The 24,797-nt window shown below is 33.5% G+C and overlaps 1 protein-coding gene across 4 annotated transcripts in view; it reads left to right on the top strand.

Moving 5' to 3' along the window:
* CLGN (calmegin) overlaps window positions 1–24,797 on the top strand; it is a 44,995-nt gene that overhangs the window by 8,404 nt on the left and 11,794 nt on the right. For 2 of the 4 annotated variants that reach the window (XR_014244210.1, XM_082390884.1), the window contains exons 2-8: window positions 4,590–4,742; window positions 7,270–7,343; window positions 8,017–8,075; window positions 11,260–11,401; window positions 14,933–15,014; window positions 16,424–16,616; window positions 19,569–19,758. Coding sequence is in view for 3 of the 4 variants with exons in the window: in XM_082390884.1 (XP_082247010.1) it covers window positions 4,599–4,742; window positions 7,270–7,343; window positions 8,017–8,075; window positions 11,260–11,401; window positions 14,933–15,014; window positions 16,424–16,616; window positions 19,569–19,758 (884 nt within the window). In the remaining variant the exon portion in view is untranslated. The remainder of the gene's footprint in view (window positions 1–4,589; window positions 4,743–7,269; window positions 7,344–8,016; window positions 8,076–11,259; window positions 11,402–14,932; window positions 15,015–16,423; window positions 16,617–19,568; window positions 19,759–24,797) is intronic. The other 2 variants (XM_082390885.1, XM_082390886.1) reach the window with 2 other exon arrangements.

Raw genomic sequence — 24,797 nt, 5'->3', positions numbered from 1 at the left:
AAATCCTTACCAAAATATTAGCAAACAAAAATCAAAAGCACATTAGAAGATTGGGACTTCCCTGACAGTCCGGTGGTTAAGACTCTGCGCTCCTACTGCATAGGGCGCAAGTTTGATCCCTGGTTGGGGAAGTAAGATCCCACATGCCATGTGGTGCGGCCAAAAAATTAAAAAACTTTAAAAAAATACAAAATACATGACTATAGGCTTTAAAAAAAAAAAAAGATTTATACACCATGACCAAGTGGGATTTATTCCTGGAATGCAAAGATGGTTCAACGTATGAAAACCAATTGGTGTAATGAATCACATTGTCAATGGAGGGGAAAGAAACCATATGATCATCTCAACTGATGCATAAACAGCATCTGACGAGTTCCAACACCCTTTTATGATAAACACTCAACAAAATATGAATAGAAAGAAATTACCTCAATGTAATAAAGGCCATATCTGAAAAATCAACAGCTAACACCATACTCAATGGTGAAAGACTGAAAGCTTTTCCTCTAAGATCTGGAACAAGACAAGGATGCCTGCTTTTGTCACTTCTATTCAACATAGTACTGGAAGCCCTAGGCAGAGCAGTTAGGCAAGAAGAAGACATCCAAATTGAAAAGGAAGAAGTAAAATTATCTCTGTTCACAGACAACATTATCTTATATGTAGAAAACCTAAAAATTCCACCAAAAAAATTGTTAGAAGTAACAGAAGAATGGTGGTTGCCTGGGGCTTGGGAGAAGGGGATATGGAGGAGTTGTTGTTTAAGGGGTATAGGATTTTAGTGTTGTAAGATGGAAAAAGAGATGTGGAGATAAGATGTACAGCAGTGTGAATGTTCTTAACACTCCTGAACTGAACAGTTAAAATTCGTTCAAATGATAACTTTTATGTGTATTCTACCACAATTAAAAAATTTTAAACTGCACAAATTAGTTACTTCAGTGTTTTGTAAATTACCCCATTTGTCAGGCCTCTCAAAGCTCCAGTGCAGGCCTAGCAGTATCTTACCTCTCTTCTTAAGAAATGATGTGTGACAACCTCACAGTTTTGTTTGGAGCTTGATTACATGTTGGCACCATAGCGTGGTAGACCTCCAAGTAATACTGAAAACTTCATGATGTAATTCTCAATTGTCAGTTGGTGCATCACTGAATAATGATAGAATACTGCAGAATTAAGCAGAAACTGTTAGGTCTGTATTTCTGATTTTTTAAGAAAGGAATAAATAGCAAAAACAACCTTGGACTATATCATTTTCTTAATGGAGACTATTATCCTGTAGAACTGCATTGTCTGCAGAATGGTTAATGACCACTTACAATTTATTTTTAAGTATTCCACTTGTATAGTAAGGTTGATATGACCATTTCTGGATGAATATCTTCATAGCTTAATACTAATAGTCATCTAAATTTTGGACATTTCCAGGAGGTTTGAAATGTGTTATGTTACGATTTTTGCAATTTCTTTCCATTGCTTTATCAATAAACATATAATCAGTGGGGTAATATTAAAATAAGAAGTAGCATGGTATATTGATGTAAAGTTTTGGATTCTCATCTTGTCTCACATTTCCAATCATGAGAATTTGATCAGGTTTTTGAATCCTTCTGCTTTCAGTTTGTAGATTGGGAGTAATAATCGCTATCCTGGGTTGCAAAGATTAAAGTAGCTAGTTCCTTTATGCAAATGAATGATTATAGTCATAGAACTTTAGAGAAGAAACAAACTTTCCAGATAAAGGGTTTTCTAAACTTTTTTCTGAAGCTTTGGCAACTGTTTCTGAAAGAAAGTTAGGAAGAACCTAATATAGAAAACAAATAATATACATTGCTGTATTTAAAGTAGATAACCAACAAGAACCTACTGTATAACACGGGAAACTCTGCTCAATACTCTGTAATAACCTAAGTGGGAAAAGAATTTTTAAAAGAATAGATACATGTATATGTATAACTGAATAACTTTGCTGTACACCTGAAACTAACACAACATTGTTAATAAACTGTACTCCAATATGAAATAAAAATTTTAAAAATAAAAAAATAAAAAATTATATAAAGCAAAAAATTTAAAAAAAAGAAAGAAAACAAATAAAATTGGCTGAAGTAAGAGTAGGGTTCCAGAGAGGACACTGCCTGCTTGGTTTCCCCTTAGTTCTTCTCTGGCAGCCCAATCCACCAGAGCTCAAAGCACTTAGAACATGTTTTTTCAACAAGTTTAATTATTAAGAAACTAAACTGTGCGTTCATTTTGAAGGAGAAGATATGGGGCTAAAGTGATATTAATGTTCATTATTACTGCTATTATTATTTTATGCATTTCTATTTTACTCAAATGTTATTGATAGCAAGTCAAGAAAAACACCTTTTGCATTGTTATATGTCATGGAAGGCTCTTAAACTTTTAGAATTAATGAAGCTTTTAGGGTCGTTAACAGTTAATAAGCAATGTGTAAATGTACTCATATCTGTGCCAATAAGTGAAAATTTTAAAAACCCCTACCTTACTGTTATTAAGTCAAAGTGATCCCTTTATATTTACTTTCTATCCCAGTTAACCTCTTTTTCATGACTCGAGAGATTAAACTCTTCTAATTAAATTATGATTAGTATGCATCATTTTTTGTGTTGTCTTTGTGTAAAAATGGTGGTATTAACACACCTTTTAATATAGAATGTTCATATTATGGTAGAATAGTGTTGATTTTTTTAAACCTGCATTTTCAAAGTAAACTTTAAAGTTGTACCCAGTGGCCTTTAGAAGAAATTAAAGCTAAATGGCCCATACATTCATGTAGAGTTTTGATCTCATTAAAAAGGGTTAGTTGAGCTAACCAAATGGAAAAATGCTTTTTATAGTCTGATGCTTCTTTTTTGAAAACAGCTTAATTGATATATTTTTTGCATACCTACAAGTTGACCTGTTTAATGAGGGTAGTTCAGTGGGTTTTAACATATTTAACATATTTACAGTTATGCAGCCATTACCATATTCCCATTTTAGAATATTTTCATTACTCTCAAAAGAAACCCTGTGCACATTAACCCTTTCTTCCCACTTCTTTCCTTTCCTTTCCTTAGGCAATCACTTATCTATTTTCCGATTCTATGGATTTGCCTATTTAAATGGGGTCATACAATATGTGGTCTTTTTATGACTGCCTTCTTTCACTCAGCATAATGTTTTTGAGATTCATCTGTCTTGTAACACATCAGTACTCCGTTCTATTTTATTGCTAAACAATATTCCAGTGTATGAATATTCCACATTTTGTTTATCCATTCATCAGTTGATGAACATTTGGGTTGTTCACACTTTTTTGGCTATTATTAACAATTTTTTTTAAACATTTACATTCCAAGTTTTTGTTTGGACATCTGTTTTCATTTCTCTTGGGTAGATACTTAGGAGTGGAATTGCTGAATCATAAGGTAATTCTATTTTTAACATTTTGAAAAACTGCCACACTGTTTTCCAAAGCTCATTTTGTATTCCTGCCAGCAATGTATGAGGATTCCAGTTTCTCCACAGCCTCCCAAAACTTGTTATTATTATCTCTCTTTGATTATAGCCATTCTGGTGAGTGTAGAGTGCTATCTCATAAATTCAGTGTTTCTTAGGCAGACCCATATAGGTCTGTAGATATCTTCTGCAGAATCTAAGAGTTCTAAGAATATACTTTTTAAAAAAAAAATGTTCATGTTGATGGTAATATAACTATACTCTGGATCTTCTGAATGACTGACCACCTAATAACCAAGACTGCCACACTATTTCAGTATTCATATTTACTTGTTTAAAAGTCCACTGGCACCAAGAAATAAAACTTTCATTTTTAACATGCTAATGGGAATAGAGGGGGCTGTAATTATATAAATTATGTATTTCTGCCAAGAGGCAGCCAAATAATATTGGCTTCTCCTCATCTCAATTAATGCTATAAGGAACAGAGGTTTTGCAGTATTTGAATAGAGAAATGGTTATACAATTGACTCATCATAGTATTATGGGGATGATAAATGCAAAAGAACTTTATTCATAGCACTCAACCTGGTTGCAATAAATCCTGTATTTGTTTGAATTTCCAGCTGTGATTTGATTTCAGTAAAATACTATCGCATTCAATTGTGATAAAATTATTTTTCTTTTTTTGGTGTTTACATATAAATATATTTTGTTTTTATAATTGTAAAATTTCCACTTGTATGGTTATATACACTTAAGCAACATTATAATAAAAAAGTAACTCGAGCGAACATTTAGGAATCACGATCCTCTTTTCTTTTTTTTTAGAGGGGCCCACGTATTATGAGTTCATTGGTCACTGTTATCTATATCTTTAGGTTTGTGCCTTTGGCTCTTTGCTTTTAGAGGCAGGTCTTCAGCTGTAGACTCCTGTGAGATTTTGAAGTTTGTGTTATCACTTGTTCAAAGCATAATTTAAGTAAGTTTGGTAATGATTTGTTTTAAAAGCCATCCGAGAAAAAAAGAGGTATTAAGGAGAAATTCTTTCTTTGTAAATATACTTACACATATTTTTCACAACTTTGTTTTGTTTTTACTGATTACTGTCAATTTCACAGATAATCAATATGCGTTTCCAAGGCTTTCGGCTATGTTTGGGTCTTCTTTTCATCTCAATTAATGCAGAATTTATGGATGATAGTGTTGAGATGGGAGACTTTGATGAAAATTCAGAAGAGATTGATGCTAATGAAAATGAATTCTCCTCAGAGGTAAGGTTATTGAGAAACAAGCTATAAATTATTCTTTTAGGGACTTCCCTGGCGGTCCAGTGGTTAAGACTTCACCTTCCAGTGGAGGGGGTGCAGGTTCCATCCCTGGCTGGCGGGGAGCTGCTAAGATCCCACATGCCTCGCAGCCAAAAAACCAAAACATAAAACAGCAGCAATATTGTAACAAATTCAATAAAGACTTTAAAATTAGGTCCACATCAAAAAAAATTTTTTTAAAAAGTAATAAAATATTCTTTTACATGATACATAGGGGTGACTAATTTCTTAAGATTCATTTCTATTCAAATTGTCTTTAGTTTCAATATAAATAGAAAAAACATTGCCTTTTTCCAACTATTTGTTGCTGTGTTTTTAATTTGTGCATGGCTCCTAGCACAGTTTTATTACCAAATAAATATGGGGAAGATCTTTACTATCAAACTAGGAGTTCATCACTGGCTAAAGAGGACTAAATACTTTAGCTAAGGGAAAGGTTTTTAGTCTTATTTCTGACACTGCCAGCCCTTTTCAGATAAAAGAAAAGGTAGTATAATTTTCTCCTAGAAGTAAGGAAAGTAGTGTTTATTTCTCTGAGGAAAGAAAATGCTAAATAAGATGAATTAGAAAGGGGAGTGAAGATGAGGTAGGCATTTAGTAAGGCTCACAGTGTTTCTGTCTCAGCATTAAGATGTGTGTCTTGAGGTAGTGACTGATAGGAGTCTGGAAAACAGGAGTCTGGAGGTTTTTGTACACTTTGACAATCCATGAGAGCTTTCACATTGAGAATATTCATATCTAATATTGAGACAATCAGAAAATTTTTTCAGAAATATTTTTGGTGAGGAAATATCAATTATATTGTGCTAGCCACTGTTTAAAGGGCCAAGGAGGATAATATATAGTTGTTACAGACCTCCTTTTAGAGTTTTTTATTTGCAAATGCAAGTGTTGTTTAGCTGCTTAAGGCGAATATTCTTTCTCCTGTTAACTTTTAAGCTCCACAAGGACATTTCTTTTAAAACCTGGTTCTGTGATCCACAGAAACTAAGTAGTAATCAAAGTGTTTATGGCTGACTTAGATACAGCTACTACGAGGGTTTTGGAGGTTAATACTTCAAAGAAATTTCAGATATCTACGACTCTTAACTATATTTGATGATAACTTGAGAAGATGATAAGAAATGGGAGGAACAATTTTTGATGCTTCTAATTTTATAGCATGAGTAATCTAGGTATGGTAAAGTACAAGTAAAGTATAAATAAAGCGCAAAATAAATTGCTGGTGATTTAAAGGGTCGTCTAACAGAAGGAAGCCTCTTGTAACACCATTGCCCATTTTTGCCAATCCATAAAAATATAGAGAACAGTAAAGTTGTAAGTTGTAATTCAGAAAACTTCATAGGAGATTGGCAATTTGGGTAGCAGAATATTGACCTGTTAGTAAGTGTGTGGGATTTTGTTTAATTACTGATTTTCCTCCCTTAGACAGGAAATGTACTATTAGGGAAGGGTAGGGACAGTGAAAATAGTAAAAGTACTTCTGCATCCTTTTCTCTTAAGGCTGAGAGAAGAAATCTCATAATTAATCATATAGGTAAAATCATAAAGGCTGATTAAGAAAGGACCAAGATTTATCTATTACTGTAAGCAAAATTTTATTTATTCATCAGCAGTTCAAATTATCTTTTGACAATTTGTCGATAAATTTAATTTAAATTATTTTATTGGTGCATTTGGTATAGTGTAGTGGTTAAGTGTATAACCTTTAGAACCTAGGCTCATATCTTTTAAGTCCTGCAAGTGTCTAACTGTATGACAGTGGGCAAATTATTTTGCCTGTCTCCCACAGTTTCATCATACGTAAAATGGGAACAATAAAGTACTTCCCGCGTAGAAATATTATGAGGATTAAAAGAGCCATCAAATCACACCCCCGCCCCCACCATCATTATCATCATAGCAGCTAACACTTACATGGCACTTGAAACAATGCTTTGAGCTAATTGCTTTTCAGTCCTTTCTCTTTTGAATCTTATTTTCCCTCTGGGTTTCTAATTTCTCAGAATGTTGTCATCATCCTCTAGTCACGTAACAGTGAAATTTAAGAGTTAATTTTAAACTAACCTATGTGCTTACTAAGTTTTTCATCTTATATGTTTTTCATCTTACATCTTTTGCTTCTAATGATTTTTTATCCTCAAATATTGTCACCTGTTAGAATCCTTTCAAAGCCACGTCCACTGCATCATGAGACCTTTGCTAATTACTTCCTCCCATCCCTCCTGTGTTAGAAGGAGTCAGTGTATTCTGTGTGCACATAGAGTTTTTTTCCATCATGTATGTCTTATATTCTTCTGTATTTTCTTACCAGTAGAATACAAAGTTTTGAGGCCAGAGACCATGTCACCTACCATCTATCTATATTACCTGTATGTGCATTCCATACTAGGTTCTTAATTAGTGAGATTATTTAATTAAAATATTTGTGAAGGTGAATAACTTTAGATTTTTAAAATCTGTTTTCTAGATTAAATATAAGACACCTCAACCTATAGGAGAAGTATATTTTACGGAAACTTTTGATAGTGAAAGGTTGGCTGGGTGAGTATTCATTCAGGAGAATTTCTTCCTTGATTTGATTAGCTTTTTGGGAGTTATTGGTTGTTAGCCTATGAAAATTGCCTCTACCACAGTACCTTAAAAAAGGGTTAAAATACTTTATTTCACGGTGTAAACCAATACCTTAACACATTTTTATTATTGATAGAAGTGTTTAATTTGAATTGTTATAATTTATACAAAGAAAATATACAAATGAATCATGAATGTACAGTGAAAACTTACAACATTTCTTCATTCCTTAGGACAGATATTAATAATGTAATTTCAGATGACAAATTCAAGTTAATGTTTTATCCTAAATAATGGTAAAAAAACAATAAAAGTTATTATTTATTGATCATTATATGCCAAATACTGTCCTAAGTAGGTGGGTAAGAACTATCTTTATCTGCCTTTTACCAGTGAGGAAACTGAGGCTTAGTGTACCTTAGCTATGATCATACAGCTAGTAAATTGCAGATTCTAAATTTAATTTAACTCTAGCTTTACAGGATTATGTGTAGACATCCTTCTTTAGCCTCTAAGTATTCATTTATCTTAGAAGGAAAAGCGACTGTTGGGTAATCTTATGTTGTATTTCTGATATGCATTGTATCTATAAATTGTTAGTTTTATTTTTAATGATATACATTTCTTTCAACTTTATTTATAGGTGGGTCTTATCAAAAGCAAAAAAAGATGATACAGATGCGGAGATTTCTATATATGATGGTAAAATATTTATTTAAATATTCAACATAACCAGTATGACCCAGAGTTCACTAGCTTTTGAGATTATATTTTTATTAAATATACCTGAGGCCCCATCCTGCTTCACAACAGAATCTTGTCAAAAGACAAATAGAGTCTTTTGTCTCCTTTCCAATATTTCTGGAAGTCCAGGTAATCCATACTTAAGCCACCATCCAGTTTTCTAACTCTGAACAGTTAAATTTTCACTCCACTGCAGTTAGTCTCTTGCAGGATTTCCCAGGCTACTGCTGTTCTCTACCGTTTTATCTCAAGCATGGGCCACCTAGATCGAGTTATAACTTTCGGCAGGGTCCTCCTAGAGGACATTTATGAGAGCTATGGGAAATGTGGCTGCTCCTGGAGCTCACACCTCCAAGCCCACAACCATTATCACCGGGTCTCTGATAGGTTATCTTCAGGCTTCACCGTGAAGGAAAAGTCCTGTATGCAAGGGTCATCTTCCCCAACAGGACTCTCCTGGAGTGTGACGGAAGAATTTCTTCCTCCTCTTAGTCTAAAACCAGCCTCCTCAGTTGTTACATCCTAAAGCAGGATCAGCCTCAGTCAAGGTGACAGATAGTGGGAATTTCCTCTCTCTCAGAGGACCTCAGACCCATAAGGATGTGACCTCACACTGAGACTCCAACAGGCGTTACATGAGAATAACAACAGAACAACTAACAGCATGTATAGGATGGCAGCTGTCTACTTCCGTTTCATAGTGTCTGTTTTAGTGTGAGATAAAGATCATGCCTGCATGTCTTCCTTTGTAGTGTTCTCCATCCCAGTGTATATGCTTATGTACTCCAAAAAGAACTCTACCATATGCCCAGAACAAGCAATACTGCATTCATTCTAAATCCGTTTAGAGAAAAGAATAATTTCCCTCGAAGAAGCAGCAAGTCTGCAGAGATAGAATGCTACCTAAAATAATACCCACGGAAATACCCGCCATCGAACAGAATGCTTGACTTAAAACATCTATGTTTAGCTTACTTTACAGTTTTTTTAGAACAGCATTGGGTAGATATTTGCTTTATGTTTGTGTTTTAGAAGTATCTGTTGATGGAGTTTTCCTAAAATTAGGATATGGTCTATTTTAGGAGTGAGTTTGTCTCTATTTCTTGCTGGACAAAAGTGACTTAGTGTTTAAATGAGTTTTTTTCCCCCCAGCTTAAAATTAGAACTCAAGCAAGCAGAAAACAAGCTTCTTAACACCTAAGTTTGGTCTATAGTCTTATTAAAGAAAATTATCCACGAAAATAATGTTTTAGCATATTAGATTTGGTATGTTTGGTTGACTTTTTTCAATTTCTTGAAAGCAACTTTGAAAAATACAGAATCTCTTAAAGTTCCAGGTCCTGAAAATGGCATTTTGTATATAAATATTAGCAATGTTGTTTATATAGTGGTTAGTTGAGACCAATATCAGTTTCTTTGCAGGAATATTTAGTATTTCTAGTCGTTAATCACAGCTTCTGTCAAGTGCCACTTGAGTAAAACTAATTCCTATATTTTCAGGAGTAAGCAAATCTGTGTGAAACATTATGTGCTGGGTAACAGGGTTTGCATTTGGAGAAGACTTATTTAAATTTTTCAGATTAAGTTATTAATAAAAGTATAGCTGTTTAAAAAATCACCAATTCCTTAAGTGACCAACTTTCAGGATATCTTATAAAATTTTGTGAATTCTTTTTGAAATTATAGTTACATCAGAGTTCATATTACCTGGCACTGTATAGAATTTGAATAAATGATTGGTTAATGAAAAGTTATTGTTGATTTGAAGTTGGGAAAAACCTCTTGTCCTTGAAAAATAATCACCTTGTCACAGTTTTTCTAAAATTAAAGTAGTACTTTTAGATAGTACCTTTTCATAGCGGATAAATGTATGCATGTAATTACAAAAGAAGGCAACATAGTTTAAAAAATCCTTTACTATCAGTATCCTAAAATCCCTAAGATAAAGTTGTTACTTCTTAAAAGAAGACCTTTGTGATTTGGTCAAGCCACAGGTTAGTAGTGATAATACAGTTGCTCATCAGTGTGAGAGAAGAAAAACCAAATGAATTCACTTTTTTTAGAAAAGTATACTATAGCCAAATTAGGGGACAAAAAGGAAAAGAAACTTGAAAACTTTAAAAAGTGAATTCTTAAAAACCCAATAGTGTGTGCACAATGATAGACCAAAATATACCCCTCTCTGGTTCATGAGACTGTCAGGTTCTTGCACTGTTGTTTTTTTAGAAAGAAAAGAACGTATATAAAGTACATTAGTAATTCAAAAGTGCCCATTAATATTTCAAGTTGGCACAATACTAGAAAATAGCCAGTTTTCGCTAAATTGAGTTTTCTTGGAATAGGCGATACCTCTAATTTTCAAAACTAGAACATTTTATACAAATTAATATAAATTAGTTATTTTCTGTTTTAAAAAGAGTAAAGGAGGAAAGTCCAATCCATAACTTTGGGGCTGCAGCTGACCCGTCTAGCTTTGCATTATATGCTGCCTGTGATCTAATTGCAGGAGCTTCCTGATCTTAAACATGGGAAATTCCAGCCCAGAGAGGACCTAACTCAGCTTTGCTGTGCTACAGCCTAGTGCTTATCTAGTATGTATGACTTCCTTGGCCAAAAGTTCTGAGAACTGATTGGCTTAGCTTAGGAAGTGTTAACTTTAGTTTGTGTTCTTTGGGCATAACAATTTTCAAATTAAAATTTAAATCCCTACAATAACTTCTGCAAAGTAAGAAAAGTAGCTGATGATACCATAAATTTCAAAAAAATAGACTGAGGCAAACTCATTTTGTGTTAAGGATGTACTTTGTCTCCTGTGTAATTTAAAAATACAATGTTGATAGACCGTATGAGACAAACCACATTTTGTAATTTCATTGATTACAGTCTTTCAGAGAAATCCAAACTAAGCCAGCTTTAGAGGTGCTTTAATTAAATAATGTAGGGTCTGTTAGTTATTAGTTTCCACAATTTTAAGAGAACATACATACATACAGGTGCACATATTATTTTCTGATTTAAAATGTGATTTTATTTTTCCCAAAGTAGCCTTCATGGAAGAATCTTATTGGTCACCACTTCTGATAAATAATTCTTAAGTCAGTGTTTTTGGTTTTAGTTTAACTTGCTTTGTTTTGTATTTTAGGAAGATGGGAAATAGAAGAATTGAAAGAAAATCCAGTACCTGGTGACCGAGGACTGGTGTTGAAATCTAGAGCAAAGCATCATGCAATATCTGCTGTATTAGCAAAACCTTTCATCTTTGCTGATAAACCTCTGATAGTACAGTAAGTTTTATTATGTTTTTAATACTTTTTCTGACATTTATATTCGTTTTGTATTATTTGGCTTCTGAATATAGGTATAATGGGTATAAAATCGGCATAAAAAACCAGATTTTCCTTTTCCATTTCATTTGCTTAAATACACAATGCATGTATGCACACAGACACCCTGAGGTTTCGAGTGAAAAGCAGGTTAGTTGAAAAATTATATAATATATGCTGTAATATGCAACATTCCACCACCATAAACTATATAGTGCATACTAAAATCACCATTTTTATTTTAACTCTTTACTTAAAATGACTTGCTATTAAGATATATTAACCTCATTATATTCAGAATGGAACCATAAATATTGCTGGTAAACCAGTGATAAGATTCAAAGGCAGCAAATTCATTTTAAAGAGGAAGTGCCCTTTTAAAGGGCACATGTTCTCACAGACAGTCACCCCTTCCCTCCCCTGCAATATGACATAAACTAGTTTTATTGTCATGTTGTTTGCATGTGTAACTGTCGTAAAATCAAGTGTAAATTCCTCAGGCTTGTTTCACCTATACTGGTATAAAACCAAAATAGATGTGTACAAATACAATTACAAAACCAATGAAATTCATATTAAAAACAAAGAAAAGGAAATGTAGAAATGTTACTTTTTACCTTATATCAGAAGATTGGGCTGTCCGAAGTTAATTACAGTGTAAGGAAATACCATTAACTGTAAACTTAACACTCCAGAACCCCTTCAGTTTTTTGTTAACGTGTTAAATATATTCCTATGTGGTGTAACTAAAATGCCATTTTGTATTTTAGAAATTTAAAACAATATGGCATTTGGTATAATTGGCCTAATTTTTCAGCTGTGATGCTTTGGCTTAGTTGCACTGTTATTTCAATAAATTTAAAATATCAAATAATGTCAAAGAGTATACAACCATTTAAACAAATGAAAAATATTGTTATACGTACTTATTGGGATTAATATTTGAGCTTGATATATGTCATTATTCAGAGTTTGGGGTTTCTTTTTTCTTGAAAATTTGAAAGTAATCTTCTTATTCTGTTGCAGTTAGGTGAATATAATATCATTTTCTATTTTAATCCTTTGTGGCTTAAATGAAAGGGTAACGGAAAATAATATAAAGTTTAACTTCTCCAGAGTAAAATGAATCAAATTTGGTATTTTTAGAAAGTATAAATCACTGCTAAGCAAGTAAGTGAAAGATAGCTTGCAAGATTAGAAGCAAAGATAATGAGTCTAAAAAAATTATTAAAGTAGTTGTGAAATTATTATTCTGAAAAAAGAAAAGGAGAATCAAGAAGAATGGAATAGCAGTGTTTGATATGCTTGAAAACAGTTCAAAGAAGGATAGTGAATATTTGTTATTCTTAATTTTGATGAAATGAGATAAATAAAAAGAAATTTTATATTAACTACTATAAATACTATAGATTTATGACATAACTTTACTCTAAAGCTGCTTTTTCCAAATTGTGTACATATTAATATGCATTACGTGGTCATATAAGTTTTAGAAACTAAGAATATCTGAACCTTAAAGATAAGGAAGCATATTTGCCCATTAAAGACTGAGAAGTTCTCTGTATGAAAACCTGTTTTTAACTTGAATATTGTGTTTCCCAAACATAACTGACCACAGAAGTTTTTTTCCCCCCTAGCAATAATTACTATTTCATGGGACAGTTTAGAAAATGCTACTCTAAAGAAAATAGGGTTAACATATATTCTGCATTTGTCCTCATTTTTCCTATGATTTAAGATTAGCAGCAGTGAAGCTCTATGACATACATTTCACTGATCCTTGAATCCATTGTGAACTGTTTATACTAGGCACAAGTTAATGATTTGAAAAAGCTGGAAGTTTGCAGCGTATGAAATAGACATAGTGATCGAGTCTAGGCATATTAAGACAGCAGAGCTGTCTTACATTTATAGAGACAATTTACACAGTTGTTCTCTCTAGTTCTTTTCACAGAACCCTTTCTCCTTGGATCACCTATACTAAAATTATATCTCATTTTATTTTACTTAGAGTAGCAAATATTTACCTTTAGTTCACATTATGCACCATTTCTTTTACTTTGTACTCTTCAAAGACATGTTCCATGAAAAAAAAGTTTATCAGCTACTGCTTAAAAGTATTGATAAGGCTTTGAGGAAAAACTATTTAAAAAATGAAAAAGAACAAAACAGAACTTTTCTTCTGATCATAACAGAAGCTAACATTTTTGAGCATTTATTGGCCCATCACTGTGCATGACAACTTCTAATCATCATAACAGTCCTTTGAGGTGTAGGTATGGGCAATATTCCCACGTTACAGATGAGCAAATAGAGACTAGAGCTTCAGTAATGTGCCTTTAGCCGAGGTATTACCGGAATCCAGAAAAAATCTCAGGTCTTCCTGACTCAAAAGTACTTGCTTGTAACCACTGTTGCAGATATCTTGAGAAATAAAGCAGAATAGAAAGTAGGGAGGGGAAATCACCATAATCTCCAGCAACTCAGAGATGGTCACTTAAAAGTTTACTGTATTTTCTCTATTTCTTTTCTATACAAAATACATATACTAATTGGGTTCAAACTGTCAAAGTTTTGTATACTTTTTTTTTTTTTTACTTTGTCTCTAAACTTTCTTCAGAAACATTTTAAACTATAGTCTTTCATTAAAATTATCACTGTGTCCTGTTGCTCCTCTAGTTTTCATCTCTTTTTGCTTTAATTCATTAAACCAAATCATAACTTTTTTGGTTTTCACTGTTTTTCAGTTTGATATCCGGTTTGTCACATGTAATTCATCAATTTACTGAAAATCTCTTCTAAATAATGTTCAGTAAGACTGTCATTGCCTAAACAGAACTTTTGCTGAGAATTAGAGTGTTGTAAATCTATGAAGAGACTGCCATGTCAGTTCACTCTTTTAGCTGTTACACTGTGTTTCCCCTATCTCCTGGCTGTTAAGATCTGAAATATTCCAGGTTATTGACTGAGATTATGAAATCTCTTTGCTGGTGGTATTTAATTAAATGTACAACTTATTTAACATGGTTTCAGTGTAGCTGAACTAAAAAACAGATTAGTAGCAGACTGGATATCTAGGATCATCAGCAATTTCTTAGAAATTTATGCTGTAGCCATGACCCCCATAGTCTTTGTTTTTAGTTTATAAAGACTATGTATAGTACGTACCTTACTTTAATTTGAAGTTTCCTGTTAAAAGTTTTAGTCAAAGTATTTTATTCTTAATTCAACAGTTTTGATGAAAAAATTATTTTGACAAATTGGTTGGCTTTTGTATAGTTGATTATAATCATTCTATTTTTAATATTTTAAGGATGTGCACAGAAAAGTCATTTCTGCTTGTTCCCTATAGGTTGTGGATATGCTTTGTATGAGCTTTCTGGTAATGTAAAATGTTTGTGTTTAAATGAATTGAGAGTAATACATTAGATTTTGAAGAACAGTTAGTAATTTTTATTTATCAGCAGTATGATTCTTTTTCCCTTCATTTAGATATGAAGTAAATTTTCAAGATGGTATTGATTGTGGAGGTGCATACATTAAACTCCTAGCAGACACTGATGGTTTGAATCTGGTATGATATTTTAATGTTTAAGAAAACCTTATTAAAGTTAATAAGTATTTTTAAGGAGCAATTGACACAACTGAAATTTTCATTTTCAACTGAAATCGAAAATAACTTTGAAAATTTTTATCCACTGTGAGTTTATATAGCTTTTACAGTGCGCCTTCAAGTTTCATACGCAGCTGTGTTACTTGATGGCATCAGTTTTGTAATCATTAGCCACATAAAAAAGTTTGCTATGTCTATAAATAAAAAATAATCTGGTGCTTATAAATGTCACTAAAAGATCAGCTTACAGTTATTTTCTTTACAAAATAATAATCACAGGAGAAGTAAGATAACGGAGCAAAGCAGTAAAACAAAATGGCCAAAGAACCAAATTAAAAAGGCGGGCCAGTTCAGGAATTGGCAGTCTGCAAAAATTTACGAAGTGAAAAATGTTTTCATAGTGAAGCAAGTTACATTAGGACCATTTGAGGTTTGGAGACATTTCTTATAGCATCCTCCTACAGGAGGCTATGTCAGGATTTCTGCATAAAACAAAAATAACATAAATGAGACATTAATGAGATATTTGTCAGAATGCGTGGCTATGAAACAGATTAAAGGATTCATTTACTATTATTAGGATCGGGTAAAGGGGAAGCCATTTGTAGTAGATGGTGAAACACTTAGGTATCGTGAGGTGATGATCACCTGAAGGTACAATGGCAATAATAAAGTCAAATACCAAGTATTTTTCTAAGCACTTTATCTAATTAATTCAGTTAATCCTCAGAGAAACCTTATAAGGTACGTACTATTATTATCTTCATCAGAGGTAATGAAATAGAACCACAGGGAGGTTAAGAAATTTGCTCAGGGCCACACACAGCTGGTTTAAAGGCAACGGTAGGATTTGAACTCCAGATCCCATGCTCTTAACCAGCGTCCATGCCAAATGAAGAGAAATGACCAGTAATAAAACGGGGAGCATGTTGCTGTGTCTGTTTTTGAGTCTGAATCTCTTCTTCACATTGTGCTAAGGGGCGCCATTTTCTGGTATCTTACTGAATAGTAGTAATGGCTAAGTAAGCACTGTAGTCTTAAGTCACAGAATGCTTTTCTCTGTGCTTAATTTTCTTAATAAAATATTAATAATACAGATCTATATAGAGTAACTAAAACATTATGTTGCTAGGGTGGTTCCAGCTTCTCTCCTACATCTTGAGGATGGAAGTAGTGTGTGCACTTAAAAAACTATTTTGAAATAAAATTTGTTGTGTTTTCCACATCCTTTATTGTCAATTGTGTCAACTAATTCTTTGGTGAATTAGCATTTGATACATTTCTGTGAACTCTACCCAATGGGGTAGAATAGAGAAATCCATTAAATACTCTAATTCTGGACTAATCCCAATACTCATCTCTCTTTGAAGGAAAACTTTTATGATAAAACATCCTATACCATTATGTTTGGACCAGATAAATGTGGAGAAGATTATAAACTTCATTTTATCTTCAGACATAAACATCCCCAAACTGGAGTTTTTGAAGAGAAGCATGCCAAACCTCCAGATGTAGACCTTAAACAGTTCTTTACAGACAGGAAGACTCATCTTTATACCCTTGGTATGTCCTTTTAATTCATTCATTAATTCAAAGATATTTGCTGACTACCAATGTTTTCGTGGCAAGTGCTTTGGGAGAAACACAGGTCCTTCTGTTAAGGGCTTATCTTTTTAGGAGAATAAGACACACATACTTATAGCACAGGTAGAAAGAAAGTAAAGTGTCGTATGAGGTACAGTTAAGAGCTCAAAAACAATATTACTTTCAGTTTGGAAACTTGGAGAAAACCTAGTGAAGGCGGTTATATTTGACCTAGTCTTGAAGTGTAGGTACAATGTGGAAGATAGGAGAGGAAAGGGATATTTTAGGCACCCTGACATTAGTGGTGCTGAAAGAATAGAAAACTGGAGAAAAAGGTTAAAGAGGAGGAAGCCCTTAATATTAGACTTTATTCTATAGGCAGTTGTCATTGTTGGGTCCTGCCTTGTGGTAGTTGTGGGAAAACTTTGAAAGGGAAAGCATTGAGCAACCATCTATTAACATACTTAGCTTTACTTTTGTAACTAGGAGTTTGCGTATATGTTGACTAGGAGGAACAGTACATGGGATTGTTTCTCCTCTTCCCAAGATCATACAATTATAGAGGTTTGTTCTGCCCATGATTACTTAAAATCACAGCATGTCAGAACCTAACAGGACAACTCCATCCAAGACTAAGATATTTCAGTTTTCTTTCCAAAAACTGCAGTTACAGAAACATTCATTTTGTCTGCCAACACAGGGACCAATTTTATTTTTAATATCAGTATTGATATCAAAGACCTTTTTCTGAAATTGGAAAATAGTACTAGACATTTTGGGGAGCATAAAGTAAACTGCAGAAATGTAGGGCTAATGAGAAATTATAACTAGAAAAAATGAATTTTAATTAGACTTTGTATAAACCTGGTCAAAAGCACTTTGGTAGTGTAATCAAAGGCTACAATTCCACTTTCAGGAATTTATCCAAAGAAAATAATCCAGAAGAAAGAAAATGACCTATGTGTAAAAATATACTGTAAATTGGAAGCAACCCAAATGTTACAGTAGTGGTTTTCTTTCTATACAATACAAAATGATAACTATGAAAATGTTTGGCAACAAGGAAGAGACGTTTATAATATTAAAATTGGGAAAGAAAACGAGATTCAAATTGGAGGCACATCCTGATGGCCACTAGACATATTATGCAAACAAAAAGAAAAAGACTAGAAAAAACTAATTTTTAGTAATCACCTGATAGGTACCATGCTCTATGCTAGACACTTTGTTTACAACCGTCCTGTGAGGTGAGCAGTTTCTCTCTTATTTTGCCTTAATTTAGGTTAAGTAACTTGCCCTAGGAAACAAAAGTAATTGGTAAGACTGGAATTAAAACTCAAGTCTGACTCTTAAACATTTGCTTTTCTTACTACTATACACAAAAACTTTGTTGTGCTAGGATTATCGAGTGGCTATTTTCTTTTTAAAAAAACTTTCTGTAATACTACTATATTTTTATAACATTATCCTGTAGTTGTTCTAAGAACCTTACAGGGTCCCTTAAAAGACTTTATAATCCAATGCCTTTTGTTGTAGATTCATTTAGAACATTGAATACAGTTTTCTAAACGGAAAGGTTTTTTGGCTAAAGATTTTGGGCAAAGATGTCTTTTCACATATGTGTAATTGTCCTGTGCTTTTTTGATTTACTATAATTTTAAAACATTTCAGATGCAAAATTTATTCAGAAAATAGTCTTTTCAGGATTTTTCTTGAGAAATGTCTTTTTTTTAATTAGAAAGGGTCTAGCACATTTTTGCATTTAAGATCTTATTCTCAGTTCTGCTTCAATCTTGACTTTTTTCCTTTGTGTAGTAATATAGTTTTATAATCTCAGCTGTAATAGAAGAGGAAATAGTGGAGAAAAAAGAGAAGGGAGAAAATACTGAGTGTTCGTTTACATTATTTGAGTTTGTATATAAATTGCAGTATTTGATTTTGATATAAATAATTTGGCATTGTTGTGACTGAAACCATTGGAGATTGTTATTACTTCAGAATTGCTTTTACAGGAAGTGGTAGCCCATTTACCTAGTTAAGTCAGGATCATCCTGACATTTATTGACAGCTCCTACTTCCTTAACTTACTGAAAGCAAATGTTAGGCAGCTCCTTTCATCTACCATTCTTTACAAAGATATAAATTATACTCAGTGACTCCCCACCCCATGTTTACAAAAGGGAGAAAGAGCTTTTATTTTGTCATTACAATGATAAGGGAGTCCTTTATGAAACTTTTGGCTTAGGGACTTTTAAAGAGCTAGAATTTACCTCAAAACAAACGTACTAAAGTGTGAGCTTGAATATTTTCAATCATCCTTAAGACATTTTTCACTACAGTGTATGAATCAATAAATTTGAAATGCCAATGAGCTTTATAGATTTCTAGGAAATCATAAGAATGTATCAGTGTTAAATTCCTGATTTTGGTGCCTAGATTTGGGTTATATAGGAGAATGTCCTTGTTTATAGGAAATATACATTAAAACATTCAGGGATGATACGGATGAGGTCAGTAATTTACTCTCAAGTAATTCAAGAAAAAATAAAATTCTTTATAGCATACTTGCAACTTTTAAAGTTTGAGGTCGTTTCAAAAAATTATTTTAAAATAGTGAAGATTGGGTTGTATTCTGTAACTATGAAAGAGTGAAGCTGACTGGTCATGTGAGTCCTAAGCTGAGTTAGCTATTGGGTATTTTTTATTTGAGAAGTAATGGAGCATTTTATTAAATTATTATTATTACTTAAAATTTTATCTTTGGTTTTAGAAAACATTATATCTAGTGATTTCAGTGTATTTTGATTTAATACATCGGTAATTCCTCTATTCTGGTTGAGAGAAAATTTCACCCATGAAGTTTAGGGTAAGAAGATTATCTTTAACATGTCTGTCAATATGATAAGTGTAATATGTTTAATTGGTCTTTAGTGATGAATCCAGATGACACATTTGAAGTATTAATTGATCAGATAGTTGTAAACAAAGGAAGCCTGCTAGAAGATGTGCTTCCTCCTATCAGTCCTCCCAAAGAAATTGAAGATCCCCGTGATAAAAAACCTGATGATTGGGATGAAAGAGCAAAAATCCCTGATCCTTCTGCTGTCAAACCAGAAGACTGGTAAGCAAAGAATTCAGTAGCAAAGCGTTCTTTGGCATAAAGTAACGTGTAAGTGAAGTTTACAACCAATGAAGCTTATTCTTTTAAACATCAGTACTACTTATTTTGACTATTTGGGGTGAAATACTTCTCTAAGACGGATTTTGCACTCCCCTGCCTCTTAATTATCTTAATTTTCATTTTAATTAATATTTTAATTTTGTTGCCCTTTTCAATATCGTATTTGTATTTTGTATGTTTTCAATGCTGTGGGGGAAAAAATTCCATGAATCTAAAACACCAACACTTTAATTTCAGTTCCCAGTTTGATCTTCATCATGTATGTTGTGCGCGTACTTTACATAGTTGCGGTGTTTTCAGTTAATGATTAGTTGGCTTAAAAAGCCATATTCTCAGCATCTTATATAGGATTTACTCATACCAGTTTGCTTACCCATAAGATGTTCACTAGCTGAGTATTTGTGTGGTTTCCATTCTACAGGATTATGAATATTTTCCTTGAAAGAAATGTATTCAGTTCCAGATTACCTATAGCTTGAATTCAGATGGTGAGGGATACTTTTGTATCTCTCCATTTAACTGAGATATTCTTTGTCCTTCAAATATGTTTTGTAATTTCTCCCTAAAATCTTGTTAGCTTTATTCCTATGAAGGTTTTTTTTTTTTCCTGCTGACACTTAACTCTTAATTATGGTTTTGCTAAGTAGATTATCTGTCTTTATGTATTTAACCCACCCTATTGGTTATCTATTGCTGTGTAACAAATTACCAAAAAACTTAGCAACTGAAGACAACAAACGTGAACTCACCCAGTTCCTGAGAGGCAGGAATCTGGGAGTGGCTAGCTCCCCAGTTCTGGCTCAGACTCTCCTGAGGTTGCAGTCGAGCTGCCAGTAAGAGCTGCCTGCATCTGAAGGCTTGACTTGGGCAGCTGGAGGATCCACTTCCCACTGGCTTCTGTAGCCTTTGTCAGGAAGTTTCAGTTCCCTGCCACCTAGGCCTCTCCTTAGGTCAGCTCATGACATGGCAGGTGGCTCCCCTAGAGGGAGTGATCCAAGAGGGAGAGAGCACAACCACAGAAATTGCAGTGCCTTTTATAGCCTAATCTCAAAAGTGACATGCCATCACTTCAGCTGTATTCTGTTTGTCATCAGACCAACCCTAGTACAGTTGGGAGGGGACTACATAAAGGTAGATGTACTAAGTATGAGTAAAAAAAGTTTTATTCTTAGTTTACTGAGAGTTTTTTTTCCCCATGATTGGGTGTTGTATTTTGTAAAACACTTTTTGTGCATCTATTGAGATGACGATGTGGTTTTTCTCCTTTATTTTCTTAGTGTGGTGAATTATATTGATTGATTTTCTAATGTTGACTAACCTTGCAATCTCCTTGGTCAACAAGTATTGTCCTTTTGATGTTTGCTGGATTCTGATTGCATGGTTTTTTTCTGTCAGATTTATTGAAGTATAATTTTCATACAGTTAAATCCGTTTATTTTAGATATACAGTCTATGAGTTTGGAAAAATATATACAGTGATCTAACCACTACCGCAGTCGTGATGTAGAATATTTCCATCATTCCCCAAAGGCCTTTATATCCTTGTGTAATGAATTCCCTCCTTCCACCTTTAACCTCTGGAAACTACTGATGTGATTTCTGTCCATTATAGCTTTGCCTTTTCCAGAATATCATATAAGATGGAATTATACAGTATATAACTTTTGTTTCTGATTTCTTTCACTCAGAATGATGCTTTCTGAGATTTATCTGTATTTTTTGCTTGTATCAGTAATTAGTTTTGTTTTATTGCTGAGTAGTGTACCATTGTAGGGCTGTATCATAATTTGTTTATCCATTCACATATTGATGGAAGTTTTGGTTGTTTCCAGTTTGGGGCAATTATGAATAGAGCTGTTACAAACATTTGTGGTCAGGGCTTTGTATAGACATAATTTTTCCTCTTTCTTCGGTAAATACCTAGGAGTGTGATTGTGCAATAAGTGTATGTTTAAATTTATAAGAAACTGCCAAACTTTTGCAAAGGGCTATACCATTTTGCATTCCCACCATTATGTAATAGTTCCAGATGTTATACATTAACAGCATTTGGTATTATCTGTTTTTTTAACTGAGATATAATTGACATATAATGTAATAGTTTACATGTACAACATAATGATTTGATATATGTATATATTGCAAAATGATCACTACAGTAAGTTCAGTTAACATCCATCACTTCACATAGTTAACAGCTTTTTTTCTTGTTCTGAGAACTTTTAAGATTCACTCTTCTTAACTTTCAAATATATGATATAGTGTGGTGAACTGTAGTCACCATGCTGTACCTTACATCCCCAGGACTTATTTGTCTTATAACTGGAAGTTTGTACCTTTTGACCTTTTGGTATTATCTGTTTTTGTTTTTCTGTTTTTCTTTGGATATTCTAAAAGGTTTGTAGTGATACCTAATTGTAGTTTTGATTTACATTTCCCTAATGACTAATCCTTAATTTCCCCAATTTTCATTTACTTGCCATTCATATCAGTTTCTTCGGAGAAGTATCTTTTCATTTTTTTTCCCTGCTTTATTTGGGTTATTTTTTTATATTCAGTTATGAGAGTTCTTTATATTCTGGATACAGGTGTTGTGTCAGTTATCTAGTTCTGTATAACAAATTACCCCAAAATTTAGTGGCTTAAAACAACATTTGTTTCTCAGTTTCTTGTGATTCAGGATTCTGACTGCAGCTTAGTGGGTCCTTTGGCCCTGGGTCTTTCAGCTGCAATTAAGATGTCAGCTGGGGCTGTAGTCATCTAAAGGCTCAACAAGGAGCAGATCCAGTTTCAGTTTCACTCAAGTGGGCATTGGCAGGATTCAGTCTCTCAAGGGACTGAATTGTTGTTGGACTGAGGGCCTCAGTTCCTGGCTGGGTGTTGGCCAGAGTCATCCCTTGGTTCCTTGCAATCTAGGCCTCACCACAGAGTATCTCACAACATGGTAGCTATCTTCAACGGAAGCAAGGGAGAGAGGAAGGGAGGGGAGAAGAGAGTGCGAAGAAGATGGAGGTTACAGTCTGTACTGGGTTAACACTGTCCTCCAAAATGCCGTGTCTACCCAGAGCCTGTAAGTGTGACTTTATTTGTAATTAGGACCTTTGCATCTGTAATCAAGTTAAGATGAAGTAATACTGGATTAAGGTGGGCCCTAAATCTAGTACTACCGGTGTCCTTGTAAGAAGAGGGAAATTTGGACACAGACATACAGGGAGAACACGATGTGACAACTGAGGCAGAAATTGCAGTGATGCATCTACAAGCCAGGGAATGCCAAGGGTCGTCAGTGGCCACCAGAAGCAAGGAAGAAACAAGGAAATATCCTGTCCTGGAGCCTCCAGAGGGAGCATGGTCCTGCCCAAAACTTTGATTTCAAATTTCTAGTCTCCAGAATTGTGAGATAATAAATTTCTGTCATTTTAAGCCACCCAGATTGTGGTGTTTTGTCACAGCAGCCTAGGGAAACTAATATACAGTCTTTTATAACTTAATCTTGGAAGTAACATACCATTACTAACTTCTTTTCATTAACAGCACATTATTAGGTCCCACCCACACTCAAGGAGAGGCGACTTCACATGGACATGAATACCAGGAGGCAGGATCATTGGAAACCATTTCAGAAGCTGCCTACCTCAGTCTGAGATTGCCAGTGCCAGAGTCCCTGAGGCAAGAACCCTGTTAGGTGGCACCCAGATTTCGCTGTACAGACACTGCAGTAATAAATGTTACTTTAAGTCCCTAAGTTTTGGGGTAATTTGTTATGCAGCAGTAGTCAATTAATATAGATATGCAGTATGCAATATTTCTTTTCACTCTGGGACTTGTCTTAATTTTCGTAACAGAGAGCAGAAGTTTTAAATTTTTATGAAGTCTGGTTTGTCAATATTTGTCTTCGATGATTCATGCTTTTTGCATCTTACTAAGATAAGATGTCTTTGCCTAAATGTGACAAAGATTTTCTTTTGTTTTCTAGACAAATAGTTTTGACTAAAACTCTGTTCTGAGTTAATTGTTGTATGTACTGTGAGGTATAAATCAAGATTAATTTTCAAAAATATGGGTGTCTAATTGTTCCATCATCTCTTATCATCCATTTAATGTCTGTAATGATCTGTACTGATGTCCCCTCTTTCTTTTCTGATACGGCAATTAGTGTTTTTTCTTGATGTGTCTAGCTGAGGGTTTATCAATTTTATTGAGCTTTTTGGAGGACCAGCTTTTGTTTTAGTTTTTCCCTTCCATTGGCCTTTTTTGTATTTCGTTATTTCCTTCCTCTTCTTACTTTGGACTTAATTTGCTTCTCTTTTCTACCTTATTAAGGTAGAAAATAATTTCCGATAGAAGCAGCTGTAAAATTTCTCTCTTTTAACTGTTTTAAAGCACTGTTTTAACTAAGTTCCACAAATATATATTATTTATGAGAACATTCAGTTCATACTGTTTTATAATTTCCCTAGTGATTTCTTCTTTGATTCATGTATTTTTAAATGTGTTGCTTTGTTGTCAATTATTTATGGATTTTCCAGGTATGATTTTCATTTTAACTCCCAAGTTAATTCTGTTGTGGTCAGAAAACATTCACAAATATCAATTACATCAGGTTGGTTGATAGCATTGTTCAAAAGCTTTTATATTCTTAATGGTTTTCAGTCTGTTCTCTTACTGAGAGAAGAAAACTAAAATCTTCAGCTATGATTGTGGATTTGTCTTTATCTCCTTTGAGTTCTATTAGTTTTTGCTTCAAGTATTTTGAAGATCTGTTACTAGATCAATTCACAGTATTTCATGACCTCTTGAGGAACTGACCTTTTTATTATTATAAAATGTCCTTCTTTATAAACTCTTATAATACTCTCTGTCTTGAAGTCTACTTGGTCTGATATTAAATCAGCACTCCAATTTTCTTTTAAATCATGTTTCCATTGAATATTATTTTCCATTATTTAGCTGTAACCTGTATATGCCTTTATTTTTCA

This window comes from Balaenoptera borealis (assembly GCF_965194805.1).
Source record: "Balaenoptera borealis genome assembly, chromosome: 4".
NCBI classification, from domain to species: Eukaryota; Metazoa; Chordata; class Mammalia; order Artiodactyla; family Balaenopteridae; genus Balaenoptera; species Balaenoptera borealis.
This window is presented reverse-complemented; position numbering and strand designations above follow the sequence as displayed.